Source organism: Ascaphus truei, chromosome 1 (assembly GCF_040206685.1).
Source record: "Ascaphus truei isolate aAscTru1 chromosome 1, aAscTru1.hap1, whole genome shotgun sequence".
Lineage (NCBI taxonomy): Eukaryota > Metazoa > Chordata > Amphibia > Anura > Ascaphidae > Ascaphus > Ascaphus truei.
Genome location: NC_134483.1, coordinates 165,704,288 through 165,723,625, shown reverse-complemented (window position 1 = coordinate 165,723,625; position 19,338 = coordinate 165,704,288). Strand labels below are relative to the sequence as shown.

General features: G+C 44.4%; 1 protein-coding gene across 1 annotated transcript in view; it reads right to left on the bottom strand.

Moving 5' to 3' along the window:
* The window catches only part of LOC142493491 (tight junction protein 2-like), a 31,321-nt gene extending 28,357 nt beyond the window's left edge, over positions 1-2,964 (bottom strand). The window contains exon 1 of the mRNA XM_075597609.1: positions 2,552-2,964. Within this exon, the coding sequence (XP_075453724.1) occupies positions 2,552-2,575 (24 nt within the window). The 5' untranslated portion in view covers positions 2,576-2,964. The remainder of the gene's footprint in view (positions 1-2,551) is intronic.
* Between the last annotated feature and the right edge of the window lie 16,374 nt (positions 2,965-19,338).

Sequence of the window (19,338 nt, the reverse complement as noted above, 5' to 3'; positions counted from 1 at the left end):
ATGCAACACCACCGTTTAGGTAGGATTTAATGAAGTACAGCTCAACCCCCTTATAACGCTGTGCTTGGGGTCCAAAGAATCACATCGCGTTATAAGCGGTTCGCGTTAGAAATAATGTACAATTGTGTGCACTGTACAATAACGTATCTAAGATACCAATAATCGTGTTGTAAAGTATTCATAAATATGAAAATTGGGAGCCACGCTTGCATCGCGTTATAAGAGGATTCGCGTTGTAAAGGGGTTGAGCTGTATTATCTTCCCCTCCTCTCTCTCCACTTCAGCAAAAGCCCTATTTCAGGGTCTAAATAGGAGTAATGTCAAGACTTACATAGCAGCATGTTATTCAAGTTAACGCATAGGTAATATGACATTAAGCCTGTGCCAAGGCGCTAAATTACAACCACTAATTTTTAATAGAATTAGCTCAGTGAATACGATGTTCACTTGGAAGAAAAAAAATTCTGTTTTAGGTAACGTTAAGTGCCCTGATTTAACAGGGATTAGTAAAGCAACATCTAAGTGACTCTCCCTCCCTTATAGCACTCACATCATTTAAAATGGATTCTTACCAATGAAATTAAAACAACCCTAAATTTCACTTATCCAGGTCCCTACACTGCATCAGCGTGCAGGTCGAAACATCCTAATTATACCTTCATTCTAGTAACCCACACATTGCAAATCTGTCAATGATTACAGCTCTTGGGCTAATGTTTCCAGTACTACATGCATCACTCTTGATAAAGGTCCAAAGTAAGACCGAAACGTCGATCCTTCCAAAAGCCAGCACTATTATTCACAAGTCCAGTGCTGTGCCGTCTCATTCTCTGCTCCTATATGCATCGCTGCCATAAAACGCTCTTCTGTTGCTGCACATTTGTCTGGTATCATTTAAGAATAAAGTAAAAAGGAAAACTGCTTGCTCAATCGAGCAACATCTTTGATCTGACGTCTGCAGCAACTTATGTTGGGTATTGGGAAATATCTGCCTTGCTCTGTGGTTCTCTCAATGCCCTTCAGGGTAAAATGATGTTAAATGGGTGAATTCATTAATCACTCTTCAAATAAATGGTTCATCAACATTTCTTAGTATGGTTTCTATTTCACAAGAAGTTGTGAAACTGACGTCAATTAAAATGCACAAGATCAAATATGAAAATCTTTATTTAAAAACCAATAGAATTTTCCCAGCATTGAGCACCAAACCCCTCTTGGGTTTTACCTTTCCCCTTTTTACCAAGGGTCAGTGTGTGATGGCACGGAGGCAGGAGTGCTCAACACCTCTTTCAGGATATCCCTGCTTCAGCACAAGTGGCTCAATCAGAAGCTTGGTCGAAGATTGAGCCACCTGTGCTGAAGCAGGGATATCCTGAAAACCTGACCTGTTGGGAGGGGCTTGAGGACAAAAGTTGAGCACGCCTGCACTAAGGGCTAGCTCACACTGCCTGCTACGCGCGCATGTTCGGCACTCTTTGAGGCTAGTGGGTGAGAGTTGTCACACTAGAAACTGCTTGTGGCGGGAAACTGCAGAGTTGACGCTGCGACATTTTGCAGTCACAACCCAGATTGACATTTGGGGCAGCAGTCGCGTCACGTGAGCTGGTTCAGCCAATAAAGGCGAACCAGCTCTGTGACGCGTTCGTCACGCCCCCGCCACGCCCCCAATCACTGAGACCCAATTCCTGCAGCTAGCTCACAGATCGCTGGGCTGCAGGAGCATGCGTCGGAGACGCACGGCCGTAGCAGCCAGTGTGAGCTCGGCCTAAGGGCTGCAGTGTAGCACTACGGTTTCTTTTTTCACGCCCAAAGTACCCACTAAAGGGGAAAATAGGATTTCGCAAATCTTCCCTCTCGCCTAAAGTTTTAACAAATCTTACTGAAATAAAGTTACCGTTTCTGGTTTTAACCGGAAATAAATAAATAAAAATTCACCAGCGACTGAACTTGCACATTCGGTTAAAACCAACAAAACAGGAAAGGATCATCCCCCTCCACCCCCCATATTAAATTCCACCTCTTGTTTCAGCGCGTCCACAGTTTGGAGACAAAAGGATCACAGGGATGAGTATGGAAATGGAAATAAATAAAATAAAAAGTGCACCATTAAACAGCAAATTCAAATACGTGTTCATTTGGTATTGATAAACCCCAATATACATTGTAACACCGCCGGAAGAAGAGATCAGTATCTCGAAAGCTCGCACAAATAAAAGCATTTCGTTAGCGGTATTGCCTATTCATTTTTGAGAGAGATATATATATATATATAGTACTGAAAAACGGCGGAAAACAAAATAAACTCTTAAAAACAGAATCCCTAAATACAGTCTAATTAGCTTTGCCTCAATGTGCAATAACGAAGGCTTTTTAAAGCAGGCACTGTACAGCAGTACTTTCATAAGCCACTCCCAGCAAGGCTCTACACAAGTCACCGTGCCCACCTATTCCCCCATCTCAGAACAGGAGTAACTGAACTGCAAGGGTTGTATTTTATTAATGAGAGCACACAGTGATCACTTGAACATTGGTGACCCAGATTCAGTCTTACCTGCTGGGGAGCTCTGAAAGCCATTTTAGGAGCCAGGAAATCAGGTGGTGGTGGGAGGGGGCTGGAATTCCAGTTGCTGCCTCACTCCAACTCCTTGTCCTGCAGCTGCTCTGCAAAGGGGGGGCAGCAGCAGCTGTGCACGCAGAAGGTGAGAGGACTGTGACCTGTGTGCATACATAGAGAGATACAGGGGTGTGGAGAAAAGCTCAGTCACACTGTCCTGCTGAGATCTGCCTCCCACAACAGGAACTAGCCCTTTGCATTTAATGAAGCAGCCCTGCTAATGCTAAAGAGTGTCTGTATGTGTGTGTGTGAGAAGAGAGAGAGGCGCTGAGCTGACACCCTGCCCTACCCTGCTCTCCTCCGCCAGGCAGGTCTGACGTGCTTCACCTCACTGCTGTAATATGATCTGAGTCAGTCCCAGCACACACAGGCAAGCCCAGGGAAGGCTGTGGGAAGGGAAGCCAGGCAGTCAAACGCAAGCTGGAGGGGAGGGGGGAGTTGTGTTACACAGCAGATATATTAAAGAAAAACACTAGAGGGAAAAGAAAACAGCCAAGCCACATATCTCACATGGATGCCCAAAGTCCTGCCTAGTAACCCCTTCTCTGTCAGATGGCGTTGCATGGTTAATCACCATGAAAGGGTTAAAAAGCATTTAGATTTTTGGGTGTGGACATCCCAATGGGCATATGTATGGAGAGTGTCTCTCGCTTCCTACCGATATATATATATATATATATATATATATATATATATATATATATATATATATATATATATATATATATATATATATATATATACCGATATATATATATATATATACCGATATATATATATATATATATATATATATATATATATATATATATATATATATATCTATCCCGCAGCAGTAAACTTGTGGCTAAAGAAATACAACTCCCAAGATAATAATTCATACTGTAGTGCCGACAAGTATTCTAAAACAAATCTGGGGCAATCACCAACAAGACCCAGGTATATGCTGGGTACATGCTGGAACATTTCTGCAGAGTCTAATGGCCCATCGGATTAACAGCAGGGGTCCCTGGCAGTCCCATTCAAACTGAATGGGACTGCTAGGGACCCCTGCTGTGTTAATCCGATGGGCCATTAGTCTCTGCAGAAATGTCACTGAAATGTTTGCAGCATGTACCTGGATCTTGTTGGTGATAGCCCCAGATTTTCCAAGGCAACTTTTAGAATACTCGTCAGCGCACCTGTATATACTGTATGCTTACACACTGAAAAAAACAAAGTATTAACGGAGGTCAATTCCTTTTGTTTTAATCCTACCTGTTAGCAAAAAAAAACCTGTGCTGTGAATTCCATTGAGAGAAATGACATATCTTAACTGCTTCACTGCCAAGAGGGACCAACAATGTGCGTCTGGTAACCTTTGGCAGCTAGAGGGTTAATCCAGCTGGAGGTCTAATGAAGGCTGATTCTACAATATTTGCCCTGTACAATTTATGATAATTCTCTTCCACTAAGGCCCAGATTCACTAGCCTATTTAACCTAAATTAACCCGTGTTAATCAAATAACGTGACGTTAGCCGGGATCGACTCTCGTAAAGAGCAGGGCATTATTAGTGATGGCCGCTATTCTAAACGATATGCAAATTAGCTCGTTACTGAAAAGAAATGTATCCAATATCGGCTAGGCTTCATTGAGGTTAACGCCGGGGAAAAAACGTCACAGTATTTTAGTTGTAGCTAACCTTGGCATTACACCCAACCAGACTTTTTTTCGCTAGAGGAGAGAGAGGCAACACAGCCATCAAAAAAAGATTACAAAAGCTAGCTCCTTCATATGTAATGGGATGTTTATAGTTCAGAAAAAATGACCACGTGTGGCTTCCTGTTTTTTTTAATGGATTTAAATGGCCATTCAATAGGAAAAATACAAAATGGTGAAACCGGGCGCACAATAAAGGTACAAGAGTAGTCAGAAGGTACACACCAACGGATGTGGTGCCTCCAGCAGGTCAGGAGTCTCTCCAAACCCAACAAGATCAAATATAGGAAATTCAGCAAACAGCTGGGCACTCTGAAAAATAATTTATTTAATGTCATATAGAATCGCCACCAGAACCCAATGTTTTGGTCACAACAGGGCTAGAGAAGCTGGGAAGGGGAGTCCTAAGAGTAGAACTCTAGAGGTCAACATGGGGTGGGAGTGGACGAAGCTAGATCCTTGGAGGGAATGACTACTGGGACTGTGGGAGGCCTAAAGAGAGCGGGCAGCTCTTGGGTCTCGAGGTGGAGCAGAGCCAGTACCATATCTGCTGCCTCCAACACTGCCTTCTGATGTACAAGTGTCCCTGAATGATGGAGATTCCCACGCCTTTTGGTGTCACACGCTCATCCCTATCAGCTGCGGTTTTAACAGGGGGTGGGGGGGATTCTGGAGGCTGATTTGAGGAGTGAGCCTGCCGGTTGTGGCTGTTGTGTAGCTCTGACCTCCGGAGTCGGTCAGCCCACTGGCTGGCCAGGTCCCCCCACTCCACCGGGCGCGGGACGATTGTCCCAGCTCTTCCCATCTATCGGCGGCCCTGGCGTCAACATATTTCTCTTCGCAGTACAATATGGGCGGAAGAACAATAACATTGAGTGACAAAAGAGTACATATATGTCAAGACAAACTGAGACAATAGGATATCTATATTGACAGCATATCTTTATGTCCCCCACTTGTTTTGAGGTAATTATTGCAAATATAATGCTAAAATTACCGGAGTTTAAAAATTCTTTTTCATCTTTTCTGTCTGGTTCTTTGTGACAGGACCTTTTCCTGCTTTAAAAAGGCAGCACACGTAAAGCCGGTCTGTAGCTGATGAGTCCAGTTGGGAGCCGGTTATTTTCAGCTACAGTCAATTAGCCAGTCTCCACCTGGCTCATCAAGCAGGTTTAAAAGTGTAAATATGGAAAGAAAGATGGCGCTGGATGGACTTGTAATAATGGTAGAGTTGGTATTATACTCACTATATAGGAGAAAATGGCGCCTGCTGCTGGAGTATATAGCAGGGAATCTTCAATTCCCCTATGTATACAGAAATAATATCAAAAACCTAATAGTTCTGAAAATAAAACACAAAAATATGAATAGTCCTAAGTGGATGCACCTGTTATACTAGGGTGGACATTAGAAGATCTTTAAGATTGTTACCCATGTATATGCAAATACAATATATGTATGCTTAATCATTTTGCAAGTAACAAGTGTTTGTTTTAACCGGCCCCTATTAGGGCATTTTTTTAATTAAGTTTTATGAGTTTAAATGTTATTTGGTTTATTTATTACCCAGCTGGGATAATTTCATATTTTTGTAATTTATTTTCAGAACTATTAGGTTTTTGATATTATTAAAAGTATATTTGCATCGCACACATTTAGAGTGTGGTCTCATTTGAAATCTCTTGGCCTCTAAGAACTAGGGTTCTTTTTTAACTGATTCCGTGCGCAGGAGTATATATAACTTTTTTCCTTTCTGTATACATAGGTTTAAAAGCGTGCTGCACAAAAGGCATGCTATTCTCTAGCACAGAGGGACTGTGCTGCCAGAGAGAGATCCCCAGGAAACAGATCTCTCTGGCAGCACACACTTCTTCAGTGATAGAGAGATCTCAGGGAACCCAGACTCGGGCCGATGTAAAGAGCCCCATGCTTACAGGTACCTCTTTGGACTTTGGGGCCAGAGGTTGGTAAGAAGCCTAGCCTCCTAGCCCTGCAGATGGGGACTGGGAAGTGTGAGTTAGCCCTTACAAATAATGCCTGTTTTATTTGCTTTGCATGCTGACATGAAGCTGTACTGTTTAAAGCCGCGGGCTAGATAAAAGCTAATGGTTATTTTCCCTGAACTATGTCTCCCTGGTTATACCTCTTCACTTGTCTCCTAACTCTTCCATTCTCCAACAGCAACCTCAGGATTTGCAGCTGCAAGTATATGAAGCCTCTCTATGTATGAGATTCTGCACATCATTTTTCCTCCCCTCTCTCTTTTTTTTAAAACATGTATAGGAAACAGAGGGTCTCCGGAGCTGAACCGCGTTCATTTCAGCTCCAGGGATCCCCTGCTTCCCGAGATACTTACCGGAGAAACTGCCACCGGTACTGTTCCTTCCCGGGGAGACAAAATGAAGGTTTAAATGCCGGCATCACGTGAGCCACAAATTCCTATTGGCCCACGTAACACAACTTCATAGAAGACCGACGCCACCTTCTCAAATAAGTATCTCAGGAACTAGGTGGTCCCTGGAGCTGACATTAATGTGGTTGAGACACCTGCTTTGTACACATAAAACTTGAGGTGCTTGGGGGCTAATGCTCATTTAACCCTTTCAGAGCTCTAATGACATATGTACATCAGTTGGTTCTCGGCAGAGGTTGCTTCCCTGCTCTGTCGCGTCGCAGGGAAGCAACCTCAGCCGAGAACCAACTGAGTGCTACAAACACCAGACTGTGAAGAGACGGTGAGAGCGACTGTGCTGTGGTTTAACCTGGTGCACGATTATGCTAATGCCAATTATTGACTATGGAGACATAGTATATGGCTCGGCTCCTCAAACCCACCTTAGCAAACTTGACACCCTCTACAATTAAATTTGTCGTTTTGTTCTCCAATGCAACTACAACACACATCACTGCGAAATGCTCAAAGAACTAGATTGGTCATCACTCGAGTCTAGGCGCAAAGTTCACCTTTCCTGTCTTGCCTTTAAATTCTTCATGGGCAAGCTACCCAGCTACCTGAACAAGCTCCTCACCCCTACCACTTGCAGCACTTATCACCTGAGATCAGACTCCAAAAGACTGTTCATGGTCCCAAGGCTCAACAAAGTATCCGGCCGTTCCTCCTTCTCTTACCGTGCACCCCAAAACTGGAACAACCTACCAGAGACTCTCACATCCACCACCAGTTTAAGTTCTTTCAAATCTAAGGCTGTCTCACACTTTAATCTGGTCTGTAACTGTTTCATACGCCCATAATATATATTTTCTTTAACTGTGCACGCAATGCCTTGTATATAATGTATACCCTGTGCATTTATGTAACTGTATTTGTAACCATGTATTTGTCTTACTCTGTGCCCAGGACATACTTGAAAACGAGAGGTAACTCTCAATGTATTACTGCCTGGTAAAATATTTTATAAATAAATAAATGTGTGAATTGCCGTGTTTTTAAAGCACTATTGTAAGTGCGTCTTTTATACTTTACATAAATATTTTCATTTATTTCATTGATCTGTACTATGTAGTTTCTCCTCATCTCTTTTTAATGGTAACACCTCTCGTGCGTTACTGGAACACAGATTACCATACTGTATCTCCCCAGAGCTACCTGCCGCTGACCCATTTTCCAAGTGCCTCTTACCAACTTGTATCCTGTGAGTAGGCTGTGCATAGAGCCAAGCTACAATCAATACCTTCTAGAGTTTTCTATACACCTGCACTTAGATTGTTTGTCTTCTCCCCATATGCTCCCGCTGGAATGTATGAAAATATTCCAATGCTCTGGAACCAGTGAAGACGGGTACCCCCAGAGGGTTTGAGTTTGGAGTCCAGACTTTATATTTTCACTATACACTTTTGTGTTGTTATTTGCCCTGCTAGAGTTTCTCTACGTGTTAATTTTGGCTAATTATATAAATTAGCAACTACTTAATGTAGTTTGCGCCTTAGTTTCACCTTCACGTATTCACCGTACGTCATTGCCCATTGCTTATCTTTTAGTGGCTGTACAAGAACGCATATCACACTGAAGGCGCCCCTTTTCATGTCACATCTGTCCCGAACGGGCAACTGATCACATGATCACCCCGAAGAGCAGTCACACAATCAGGAAGTGCCGAAGGGTCCGTGGCCGTGGCACTGACGGGATTACAATGCAGTGCAACTGCTTTTGCGATATAGATTTGTTAAAGGTTAGGACAAGGGTCTTGGGACAATATTTTCAAAAGATTTCAAAAAGATGCAGAAGGCAAAACGGCCTTTTTCTAAAACAAATCCTATTTTCTTTAAAAAGACAATGTTCCAAAAATAGTTGTGGCACGCTCTATCCCTCCCTGTTACCATCACACACTGCGACCAGTGTTTGCTGGATCTTGGGAACCACCAGCATACACATTCAATTTGAACGCCAGAATAAATCTTTCATAGAGAGGGATTTGTATGTTTTAAGTTAGAACTAGGTCAGCAAACACTTGTGACTATATTGGTTTCTACTTCACATCACTTGCATGTATAAGACACATATAGTGTCTTCTGTAAGTAACACAAGCGTGACAGATAGTCAATAAATATTGGATGAAGTCTCGTGAGTGTTGGACAACTCATATCTTGAAACATACTTTCCCACTTTTTGTTTTTTTAATTTGTATATGGAAAGCCTGTCACAATGTATAATTCTACAGTCTTACCTAAACTGGCACATCGTTTGGTCCTCCTGTTATAAATCTGTCAAAATCCTGATTGCGTGACTAACTAAATGGCAGCTTCAGGCAGTGTAACTCAGCAGCTACAATGTATCCTTATATTACTAAGGTAACATTGTCTTGTTACAGTTTGCAGCTCAAACTGCTGGGAACATTTGCAACAAATGATCCCAAATAAAAAGTGTTGCAAAGATCCACACGATTGCCAGCTTAGGTAAGAATGTAGCCTTATACATTGTCACATGCTTTACATATAAAAATAAATAAAAGTTGGAAGGTAGTATTGGTAGTATTTAAAACCTGCTATAGAAATCAAAGGTTGCTTTAAAACGCATTAACAATGCCAATAACAGTTGAATAATAAAAAAATAAAACAATTAGTCACTATTATCTAATACTACAGAACGGATTTATTTTTAAAAACCATATAAGATTTGACATGTTTTGCTGCTTTAACACTTTTCGCTGCTTTACAATGTGTTGGAAGACATTCCGGCAGCAAAGTGGCTAATATGTTAATATGTTGCCCAATACCACAGCCTGATGAAGCACATGCGTGTGCGAAACGCGTAGCGGAAACAGCATTATTTCAAACAGGCAACTTGCGATTTGGCTGCCAGTTGAAGCTCCGTGTACCTAGTGTATACAGCCAGCCCTATTGGGAAGTGTATGGAGGTGTGGTGACGTGGGGGACTGCTAGATACGGGTATCACGGTAACGCGCGACACCCGGAAGTAGCGCAGTCACACTGCAGTGTCAGTGTATCCCAGCGCGCGGGACTGATACATACTATCCATATCCAGACCTTTGAGCAATTGGCTATGCAAACGGAGCCCTGATCTTTCATTCTCTGCTGGACTTCTTATTTACTACATGTAAGTTACTGCTTGCACTTTTATTGTATTTCTGAATACATATTTCTTCAACCTTGGTGCGCTTCTGTGCTTTCTTTTCTCTGTGGTTGGTCTGCTGGTATAGTTTCTCTGCGGTGGACGCTGGTGGAGGAGGGTCATTCCTCCACGCAACAGGAGGAAGGAGTACATCTATTTCATTATAGGAAGCTTGAGCGCGGATTGACAATTATCTGAATGTTAATTTGTTGCTGACAGACTTTTTTTTTTTTTACTTTGATGTATCTGAAACCTGTGTGTGCACGTTTTTACCTTTCTTTGTTATTCTTTTGGACTAGTGGTTTCCAACTCCAGTCCTCAAGCACCCACAACAGGTTGGGTTTTAAGAATATCCCTGCGTCAGCACAGGAAGTTCAATCAATAGCCCAGTCATTTTGACTGAAAAACCTGTGCTGAAGCAGGGACATCCTTAAAACCTGACCTGTTTGGGGGAGTCGAGGACTGGAGTATGAAATCACTGTCCTGGACCAATCAAAGCTTGCAGAACTGTTGACTGTAATTGCCTGCCTTAAACAAATATAGTTATCCTTAATGTCACGTACGGCACACCTGTGATCATGTGACCTGCATACTTGACAACGGTTAATACACAGCTCGCAAGCGCTCCCACTCTTCACCTTCGCAAAGGTCCCTCAAATGAACAATATATTCCCAACAAGCAATAAAACATTTCTTTGTATTTTTAAAATCAATCCGTAGCCACATTAACCCCTGAAGTACCAGATTGATTAAACTACTTAATATTCCACACCATTTACATTACACGCAGCAATAAAAATGTTGGCTTTTTTTTTGTGCAAATGAAGAAAAAAAAAAAGAAATATCCAGAAAACCACTCAGTAAAAGAGGAGGGCACCCGCTCAGTAAAATAGGAGGGCACCCGCTCAGTAAAAAAGGAGGGCACCCACTCAGGGAAAGAGGAGGGCACCCGCTCAGGGAAAGAGGAGGGCACCCGCTCAGTAAAAGAGGAGGGCACCCGCTCAGTAAAAGAGGAGGGCACGCGCTCAGTAAATGAGGAGGGTACCCGCTCAGGGAAATGTTCTGCTTTTTGGCACCACACAAAAAGAAGCAAAAGGAAGTAAAATCCTTTCCAACTTCCAGTTTACCAGTTAAAAAAATGTAATTATTTATTGGGGAGAAAATGTGCCCGAATTTCTCCCCCTCCCCTCCCATAACCATAATAATCCCATTGCAGCCTGCGAACCGTCTGGCAGAGAAGGATTTGACCCTACCATCATTTTTTTGGGGGGGGCCCAGTTTTTTTTTTTTTTGCTTTCATTTTTTCACCAGTGTAATATAATTTACACCACCAGATTTTAATTTTAATCTTGAAGGAACATTATTGGCAAATTATTTCTACAGGACTACCACATTTATGTTTTTGCTGTTGTGCTGTTTGGTGTTCAAGTTTCAGGGCTGAATTTGAAAAAGCTTGTACTTCCTAAAAATGTATGACACAAAAGTTGCAAATGGCAGAGAGACCATAACTTATCTTAATTGTGTACCCCCCTTTTGAATGGCTGCTATTTCTATAAGGGGTTATAAGTGCCTTAAGAGGTTAACTGGGAGGGATCACTCAGGGTTCATCCCTCCCTTTTCTACCCTGTGACCAGTGATGTCACCATAGGAAGCACAGAGGGTATACATAGCCCCACCCTGTGTTCTGGAAGGTTCTTTAGAGTTCTGACTGGGGTCCTCACTGTAAGTTCTGTAATATAGGTCATGTCTAGTCTGAAGCTAGTCTATTGTCTATTGTCACTGTTTATTATTTTCCAGTTAAGTAACGTGTCCTGATGTTCAGTAAGCGCCTGTTAAAGAATCAGGAAGTCTAAGTTTGCAGGAGGAGAATGCCGCACTGTCCACGCGTAGTTGCCCTACTGTAACCCATGTTCCTATTGGATTGACCCAATTAGCCTTTTCATTTCTTGCAGCTATTCCACCAAGTCCTTATGCAATGGGTAACTCAGCCTACGTACCTCCTCTGGCTAGGACCGGAAACCAACCAGAGGATGATTTCCATGAGCTCTTAAACTTTGCCAAGTGTATCAGTAGCACCACCAGAGACCCCGCACTCCTCCCCAGAGCAATGAAACGAATTGCCGTGGGAGAGAGCGCGGAGCCTCTGTAAGAGAGACGCCCTTCTCCATCTGCATCACCGCGTCAGGTGTCGCTGCGTCGTCATGACGTCATGAGGCGACGCGTTGCCATGACAATGCGCCATCACGCGACGCAGCAATGTCACATGGGTGTTGCCATGACAACGCGTCGTCGCGTGATGTCGCTACATCAGGACGCCGCAACGGCACCCCCTTCCAATCATCTTTTTCTGATTGCGCCCCTGAGATGTATTGTAACGTAACTATCAATGGGAAGTGTTTTCAGACGGCTGTTCAATGTATAAAAGGTCCTGGCGCCCATTTCTACAGTCTACTGCACCTTCATCCACACCCGGCCAGCACATACCCACGCACCATCTACATGGCTAGAGACTAAGCTTTTCTCATTTAAGGACTAATCTGATTGGACACTATTTATAGCCGGAGGTTACAATTGTTTCACTTATTTATTTAACTCCTATGTTCGTTGCTTTGTAGAGTGATGCACCTTTCCGGTCCACAGTGTGATAATGATCCAGTGCCGTCTTCCATGAGATCTTACATCACATTTGCCGACAGAAATGAAGGAACTGGATCATTATCATACGGCTGGCCTGGGTTTAGTTTTTAGCACTTAGTATGAATAGTGCCTTGTTATTATTTTTCCTTTAGGAAACTGGATGCATTAGCTTCATGTTATAAATAGGTTGTCTGCGGCAATTTATTTTGTCTAAAAAAAAAAAAGCTGGGATAAACGGTGCTAAATATTTACAGTGATACGGCTGTGGCAGACGGGCTCCAGGAGAAGCCCAGGTTTACGTAAGCTCGCACTGTATGTAAAATAGTTTGGCTGATTTAGTAACATCAGACCTTGCACATGTTATTGGCCAATTTCATTTGTCCAAAATGTTGTGGGTTTTCTAAGCTGCAATCAATTGTGTTTCGAACACCACAATTAGACATACGCAATCTAAGCAAGTTTAAACCCCAATCCCACAGTATTATATTTTTATATATTTAATTGTGCCAGCTGGAATGCTACTGGGAGAGTGACCTCAAATATACAGCAATAAACAAAGACAATCACTATGACAAACTATTGATTCATTTCTACGTGTTTTTTCTCCTTATAAGTATGGGTTATTTAGTTAAATCTTTCGGCCAAAACATGGTAAGCCTGAAAACATGTAAAGTTTACTGCACTGTAGCTCACACGTAGCACATTAAGGTACAGCAATCAGTTAGAAAGTCATATCTACTTCCTCTTTTGAAACAGGCTCTCGCACACAACTTTTTGAGCTGTGCCCTTTGGCAACAAAGTATCACAAACAGAACTGTTGCGGTGTTTCAAACCGCAGACTATCTATGACTCTGAAAGCTGTAACAACAATGTGTTACACTTATGTAATATAATGTTACATATCAGCTGCAGCATTTCCCAGACTGCAGCACAAACTTAGAAGGCGGCCATTTCGTTAGGCACGCAATCAGAATATTTACAGATTTCTAACAGGAGCACCAAACGATTCCCAGCTTGGGTATGAATCTAGAGTTATACATTGTCACATGTGTTACATATACTACTAATGAGAAAACAATGAGAGGGAAATGTAGTATTGCTGTTTAACTCCTTAGGCACCGTATTCATGTCACACATCCCATGATATAGACTATATAATTGTTTCATTTCCTATTTCCTCTATGCAGTGGGGGAAATAGAAAGGACACAGTATAACATTGGTAGTGTAGGTACCTGCTGAATGGGTCTCCCTTGATATGTTTGAGACTTACAGTAACATGTTTTGGTCAAAAATGACACACTAATGAAAAGAAAAAAACATATAGAAATTAATCAAATAATACGTTATGTTGGGGCTTCTTTGTTTACTGCTGTATTTTGATCAAACACCCCACAAGGCACTAAGGATAAGAAGAAAAGGTTTATCAGAACAATTCTGGGATCTTGCTTGACTTCTGCTCCACTTATCTACAGACATATGGAGAGCTGCCATGTAAACCGTTCTGCACTGAGATTAGTTGCTGGCCATACAGTAGTTGGCATTTAATGAGGTTCCCTCCCTCTCCCCCCACCCAATGATTTTATTATTGAATGTATTTATTTTTCCCCCCAAATTTTTATTATTGGGGTTTTCAGAGGGTAGGGTACAGCATAACATATCACAACACGCTGGTACAGAAGTCATTAGTTATTTTTGAACAAATTGACAATAGTAGAGCTTCCGCACAACCTGTTAGGATCCGGGAGTATCAAGTCCTCCTCTCCATCTGGAGGGGGGGAGTCTATGGATCTGCACTGGTCTCTCCTTTTCAAGAGGAATAAGGATAATTAAAAGGGAGAAAGGAAGAAAGAGGAGAGCGAGAGAGAGGGGGAGGGATGTGGGGGAGGGGGAGAGTGGTATGGAGCAGCAGAAGAGAGGGCCGCCCAGGGCCCGATATCCACCGAGCTCTAGAACAGAGTTTGAGAACTCTATGGGGGTTTAATCATATGGACAAGCTACCCAGGTTCTGTTGAATTTGTCTAGTTGTTGTTTTAATCGAGCTGATAGGAGTTCCATCAGACGGACTTCCCCGGTTCTGGTGAGGACCATCTCCCTGTTGGGTGGTCTAGTTTTTTTCCATTTTGCCACTATTGGGCGACGTGCTGCCGTTAGTACAAAGTATGTTAATTTTTTGATCTGAGGCCTTCTATAGGCTTACCCAACAGAAACGACACCGGATCCAGTGGCACCTCCACCTCACTTATCTCCCCCACCATGGATCGGATCATATCCCACAAAGGGCCTAACACAGGACAGGTCCACAGTATGTGTACCAGGTCTCCCTGCTGGCCGCATCCCCTGCCACAGAGGTCTGTCAGGCCAGGGAAGGCCTGGCTCAGCCGACTCGGGGTGAGGTACCAGTGGAATATTTTTTTTAATATATTTTCCATGATAGTGGTACAAATTAAGGTTTTGGTTGCGGCCTCCCAGATATCCTTCCAGTCCAATCTATCTATTTCTATATTGAGGTCTGCAGTCCACTTAAGCATATAGCTATGGTTGATGGCTATCAGGGCACGTGCTAGTCCCATATAAATCCCAGAGATCAGACCCTTCCGATATGCTCCTACTGCACATATCTTTTCAAAGTTAGAGGGGCTTTCAAACTTGGAGTTGTGGGAGATCGTTGTTAAGAAGTGTCTGATCTGGAGGAAAGCGAATAGGGGGGAGACACCCAGGGGCATATTTTTCCTCTGGTTCGGAGAATTTCATAGGCCGTCCTTTGATTAGCAGATCGGACACTTTCGTTATATTGGCTGCTTTGAACAGTCTGAAGTCCCTAGGATCACAACCTGGGGGGAATTCCGGATTGCCAAACGGGGGTCAGAATTGAAGGGGAAGATAATAAGCCAAATTTAGTTCTTGTTTTTGACCATGTCCCCCATGTACATGTCATTGCTCCCAGGCCCATCCTGCCCGGCGTTGTCTCCCTCCCCTCCCCCTTCTCCCCCTCCCCCGCCCACAAAAGGGAAGGGATGGAGAGGGGAGAGATGTAGGAGGCTTCAATCTCCAACCAGCTGCAAGACGCTGGGTCATTATTCCATGTGGCCGCCTGTTTTAGGTGGGCTGCAAGATTGAATGTATTTTTAATTTATACATTTATGGGAAGTTAACAAAAACTGAACTTTGCCATTGGGTTCAAAGTAGGCGGCAACCTGGGTTAGGACAAGTTGGCCAGCAGCAGGAGCTGGATTATTTCTGGGTTTACATTTGTTATGCTCTCAGCCCTAGATCCACATACGGTGCTTAGTATATGAAAGGGAATAAAGGCGTGCTAAAGTATAGCACCCTTTGTGTATCTGGCCCTGCGTTTGTTGAAAATAGAAGCAGTCCAAAGCAAGGTCTATTTTATCTGGAAGAATCAGGAATTATAAAGAATAAACCACTTAAAAAAAATTTTTTTTTAAATTCCCCTTTATTAATGAGACAGACCGCCAAACAAATGTAATATATATCATTAGTCTGCTGTGTGCGTCATGCATAAACGCAGCACAGATAACGCCAGGGCCGCTGCTTCGTTCAAAAAGAACGTGTCGAACAACAGACGAATTCTGAGATTATGTTTAAGAATAGCCAAAGTGTTAAATGTTTGGCAGTTTTCTTTTTATTGCCTCTTTGGCAGCGAAGGTGTTAAACGTACAAAGTCACAATGAAGCTTGTTCCCAGTTTCCAGAGTATACTTGGAATGATCACCGTGTACTTATTTGAGGATAATGAGGTTGCTTCTTTACCCTATGCAGCAATTAAAAGCTGGAATATCCTGATATACAGAAGAAGAAGAAAAAATTGTTTGCCGGCCAGGTTCTCTTGGCGGGCAATCTCGTTTCAGCCGTCCCTGTTATTAGTCACCAATTTAGCCTGCCAGATCCCTGCCCGGGGATTGAACACAGACAGCGGTCAAATTGCACACTGCCAACTGAAGGATACAAAGGCGCCTATGTATAAAGCGTCACTAAAAGCAATTTTGTCAAAAGTGACGTATGCAGTAGAAGAATAACAAATCAATGCGTCTTTGTACTAAACCGACTTTCATGTTGGCGGCAGCTTTTCTTTCCCATTAAGACAAATGGGGGTGGAGTTGGAGGTGGATTTTGGATGTTGGAGGTGGGGCATATATGTAATTGATATGTATAAAAAGATTACAAGCACGGGTCGTGAAATGCGTCGACAATTGTCTGTTAACCTTTTCTTGGAGTAAAAGACAGACGCAAACATGTCTTCGTGCATTGATATGTATGAACTTGAAGCACGCCATACAAAGAATAGGAAAACATGAGCCAAAGAACATGGATAATAACATACCAACCCATGCAACTATTCATTTTAGGGGAGAAAGTTGTTATTTTGTTTCGCAATGCCTTATTTCAATTCATATTAGGCGTATATACTGTAGATGCAGCAAAGGTTATTGCTCCCGCTGCTGTGTGGTGGGATATTTAAGTAATAATCCCCGAAGAACAGGGCATTACTGGCCAATAATGCCCTGGCTGGAAGAGTTGAAGACACTTTAACCCAGCCAGGGCATTATTGGCCAGTAATGCCCTGTGCTGAGGGGATTATTACTATTATAGGCTAAATGTAGGCTTATTTCATAAATAATAGACACTTTTGTAAAGATATATAACTCGGAACTATGCTGATGCACCTGTGTAGGAAAAAGAAGTAAAGTAGAAAATGAGAGTGGGGGAGAGAAGAGAGGTATGGGGGGGGGAGAAGAGAGGTGTGAGGGGGGGGAGAAGAGAGGTGAGGGGGGGAAAAGAGAGGTGAGGGGGGGGAGAAGAGAGGTGAGGGGGGGAGGAGAGGTGAGGGGGGAGGAGAGGTGAGGGGGGGAGGAGAGAGGTGAGGGGGCAAGGGAGGAGGAGAGAGGTGAGGGGGCAAGGGAGGAGAGGCAAGGGTGGGGGAGAAGAGATAGGTGAGTGGGGATTGAGGGAGGTGATGGAGGAGGGGAGAGGTGAGGGGGGAGCGAGGTGAGGGGGGAGCGAGGTGAGGGGGGGAGCGAGGTGAGGGGGGGAGCGAGGTGAGGGGGGGAGCGAGGTGAGAGGGGAAGTGAGGTGAGGGGGGAACGAGCACGAGGAGAGAGAGGTGATTGGGGAGGTGGGGGGAAGAGAAGTGAGGGGGTGAGGGGGGAGGGAGAGGTGAGGGGGGAGGGAGAGGTGAGGGGGGAGGGAGAGGTGAGGGGGGAGGGAGAGGTGAGGGGCAGAGGTGAGGTGGAGAGGTGACGGGTAGGGGAAGGTGTTGAGGGGGGAAAGGGATGAGAAGTGTTGAGGGGGTAATTGGATGAGAAGTGGGGGGAGAAGAGGGGAGGGGGGAGGGGGGTGAAGGGGAGAATGGGAAGAGAAGTGGGGCGGGGACAGTGATTTTAACTACAAACTAAAAAAAAACAGATAAAAATGACCTTGTGCTGTGTGTGAGAGAGCCTGCATGTGCTGTGTGGGAGAGCCTGCATGTGCTGTGTGTGAGAGAGCCTGCATGTGCTGTGTGTGAGAGAGCCTGCATGTGCTGTGTGTCAGAGAGCCTGCATGTGCTGTGTGAGAGTGCCTGCATGTGCTGTGTGAGAGAGCCTGTGTGAGAGTGCCTGCATGTGCTGTGTGTCAGAGAGCCTGCGTGTGCTGTGTGTGAGAGTGCCTGCATGTGCTGTGTGAGAGAGCCTGCATGTGCTGTGTGAGAGAGCCTGCATGTGCTGTGTGTGAGAGAGCCTGCATGTGCTGTGTGTGAGAGAGCCTGCATGTGCTGTGTGTGAGAGAGCCTGCATGTGCTGTGTGAGAGAGCCTGCATGTGCTGTGTGAGAGAGCCTGCATGTGCTGTGTGAGAGAGCCTGCATGTGCTGTGTGAGAGAGCCTGCATGTGCTGTGTGTGAGAGTGCCTGCATGTGCTGTGTGTCAGAGAGCCTGCGTGTGCTGTGTGTGAGAGTGCCTGCATGTGCTGTGTGAGAGAGCCTGCATGTGCTGTGTGAGAGAGCCTGCATGTGCTGTGTGAGAGAGCCTGCATGTGCTGTGTGTGAGAGAGCCTGCATGTGCTGTGTGTGAGAGAGCCTGCATGTGCTGTGTGTGAGAGAGCCTGCATGTGCTGTGTGAGAGAGCCTGCATGTGCTGTGTGAGAGAGCCTGCATGTGCTGTGTAAGAGAGCCTGCATGTGCTGTGTGAGAGAGCCTGCATGTGCTGTGTGAGAGTGCCTGCATGTCCTGTGTGAGAGAGCCCGCATGTGCTGTGTGAGAGAGCCCGCATGTGCTGTGTGTGAGAGCCCGCATGTGCTGTGTGAGAGTGCCCGCATGTGCTGTGTGAGACAGCCTGCATGTGCTGTGTGTGAGAGTGCCTGCATATGCTGTGTGTGAGAGTGCCTGCATATGCTGTGTGTGAGAGTGCCTCCATGTGCTGTGTGGGAGAGTGCCTGCATGTGCTGTGTGAGAGTGCCTGCATGTGCTGTGTGAGAGAGCCTGTGTGAGAGTGCCTGCATGTGCTGTGTGAGAGAGCCTGCATGTGCTGTGTGAGAGAGCCTGTGTGAGAGTGCCTGCATGTGCTGTGTGAGAGAGCCTTCATGTGCTGTGTGAGAGAGCCTGCATGTGCTGTGTGAGAGCCTGTATGTACGGTGTGAGAGTGCCTGTATGTGCTGTGTGAGAGTGCCTGCATGTGCTGTGTGAGAGCCTGCATGTGCTGTGTGAGAGCCTGCATGTGCTGTGTGAGAGAGCCTGTGTGAGAGTGCCTGCATGTGCTGTGTGAGAGTGCCTGTATGTGCTGTGTGAGAGTGCCTGTATGTGCTG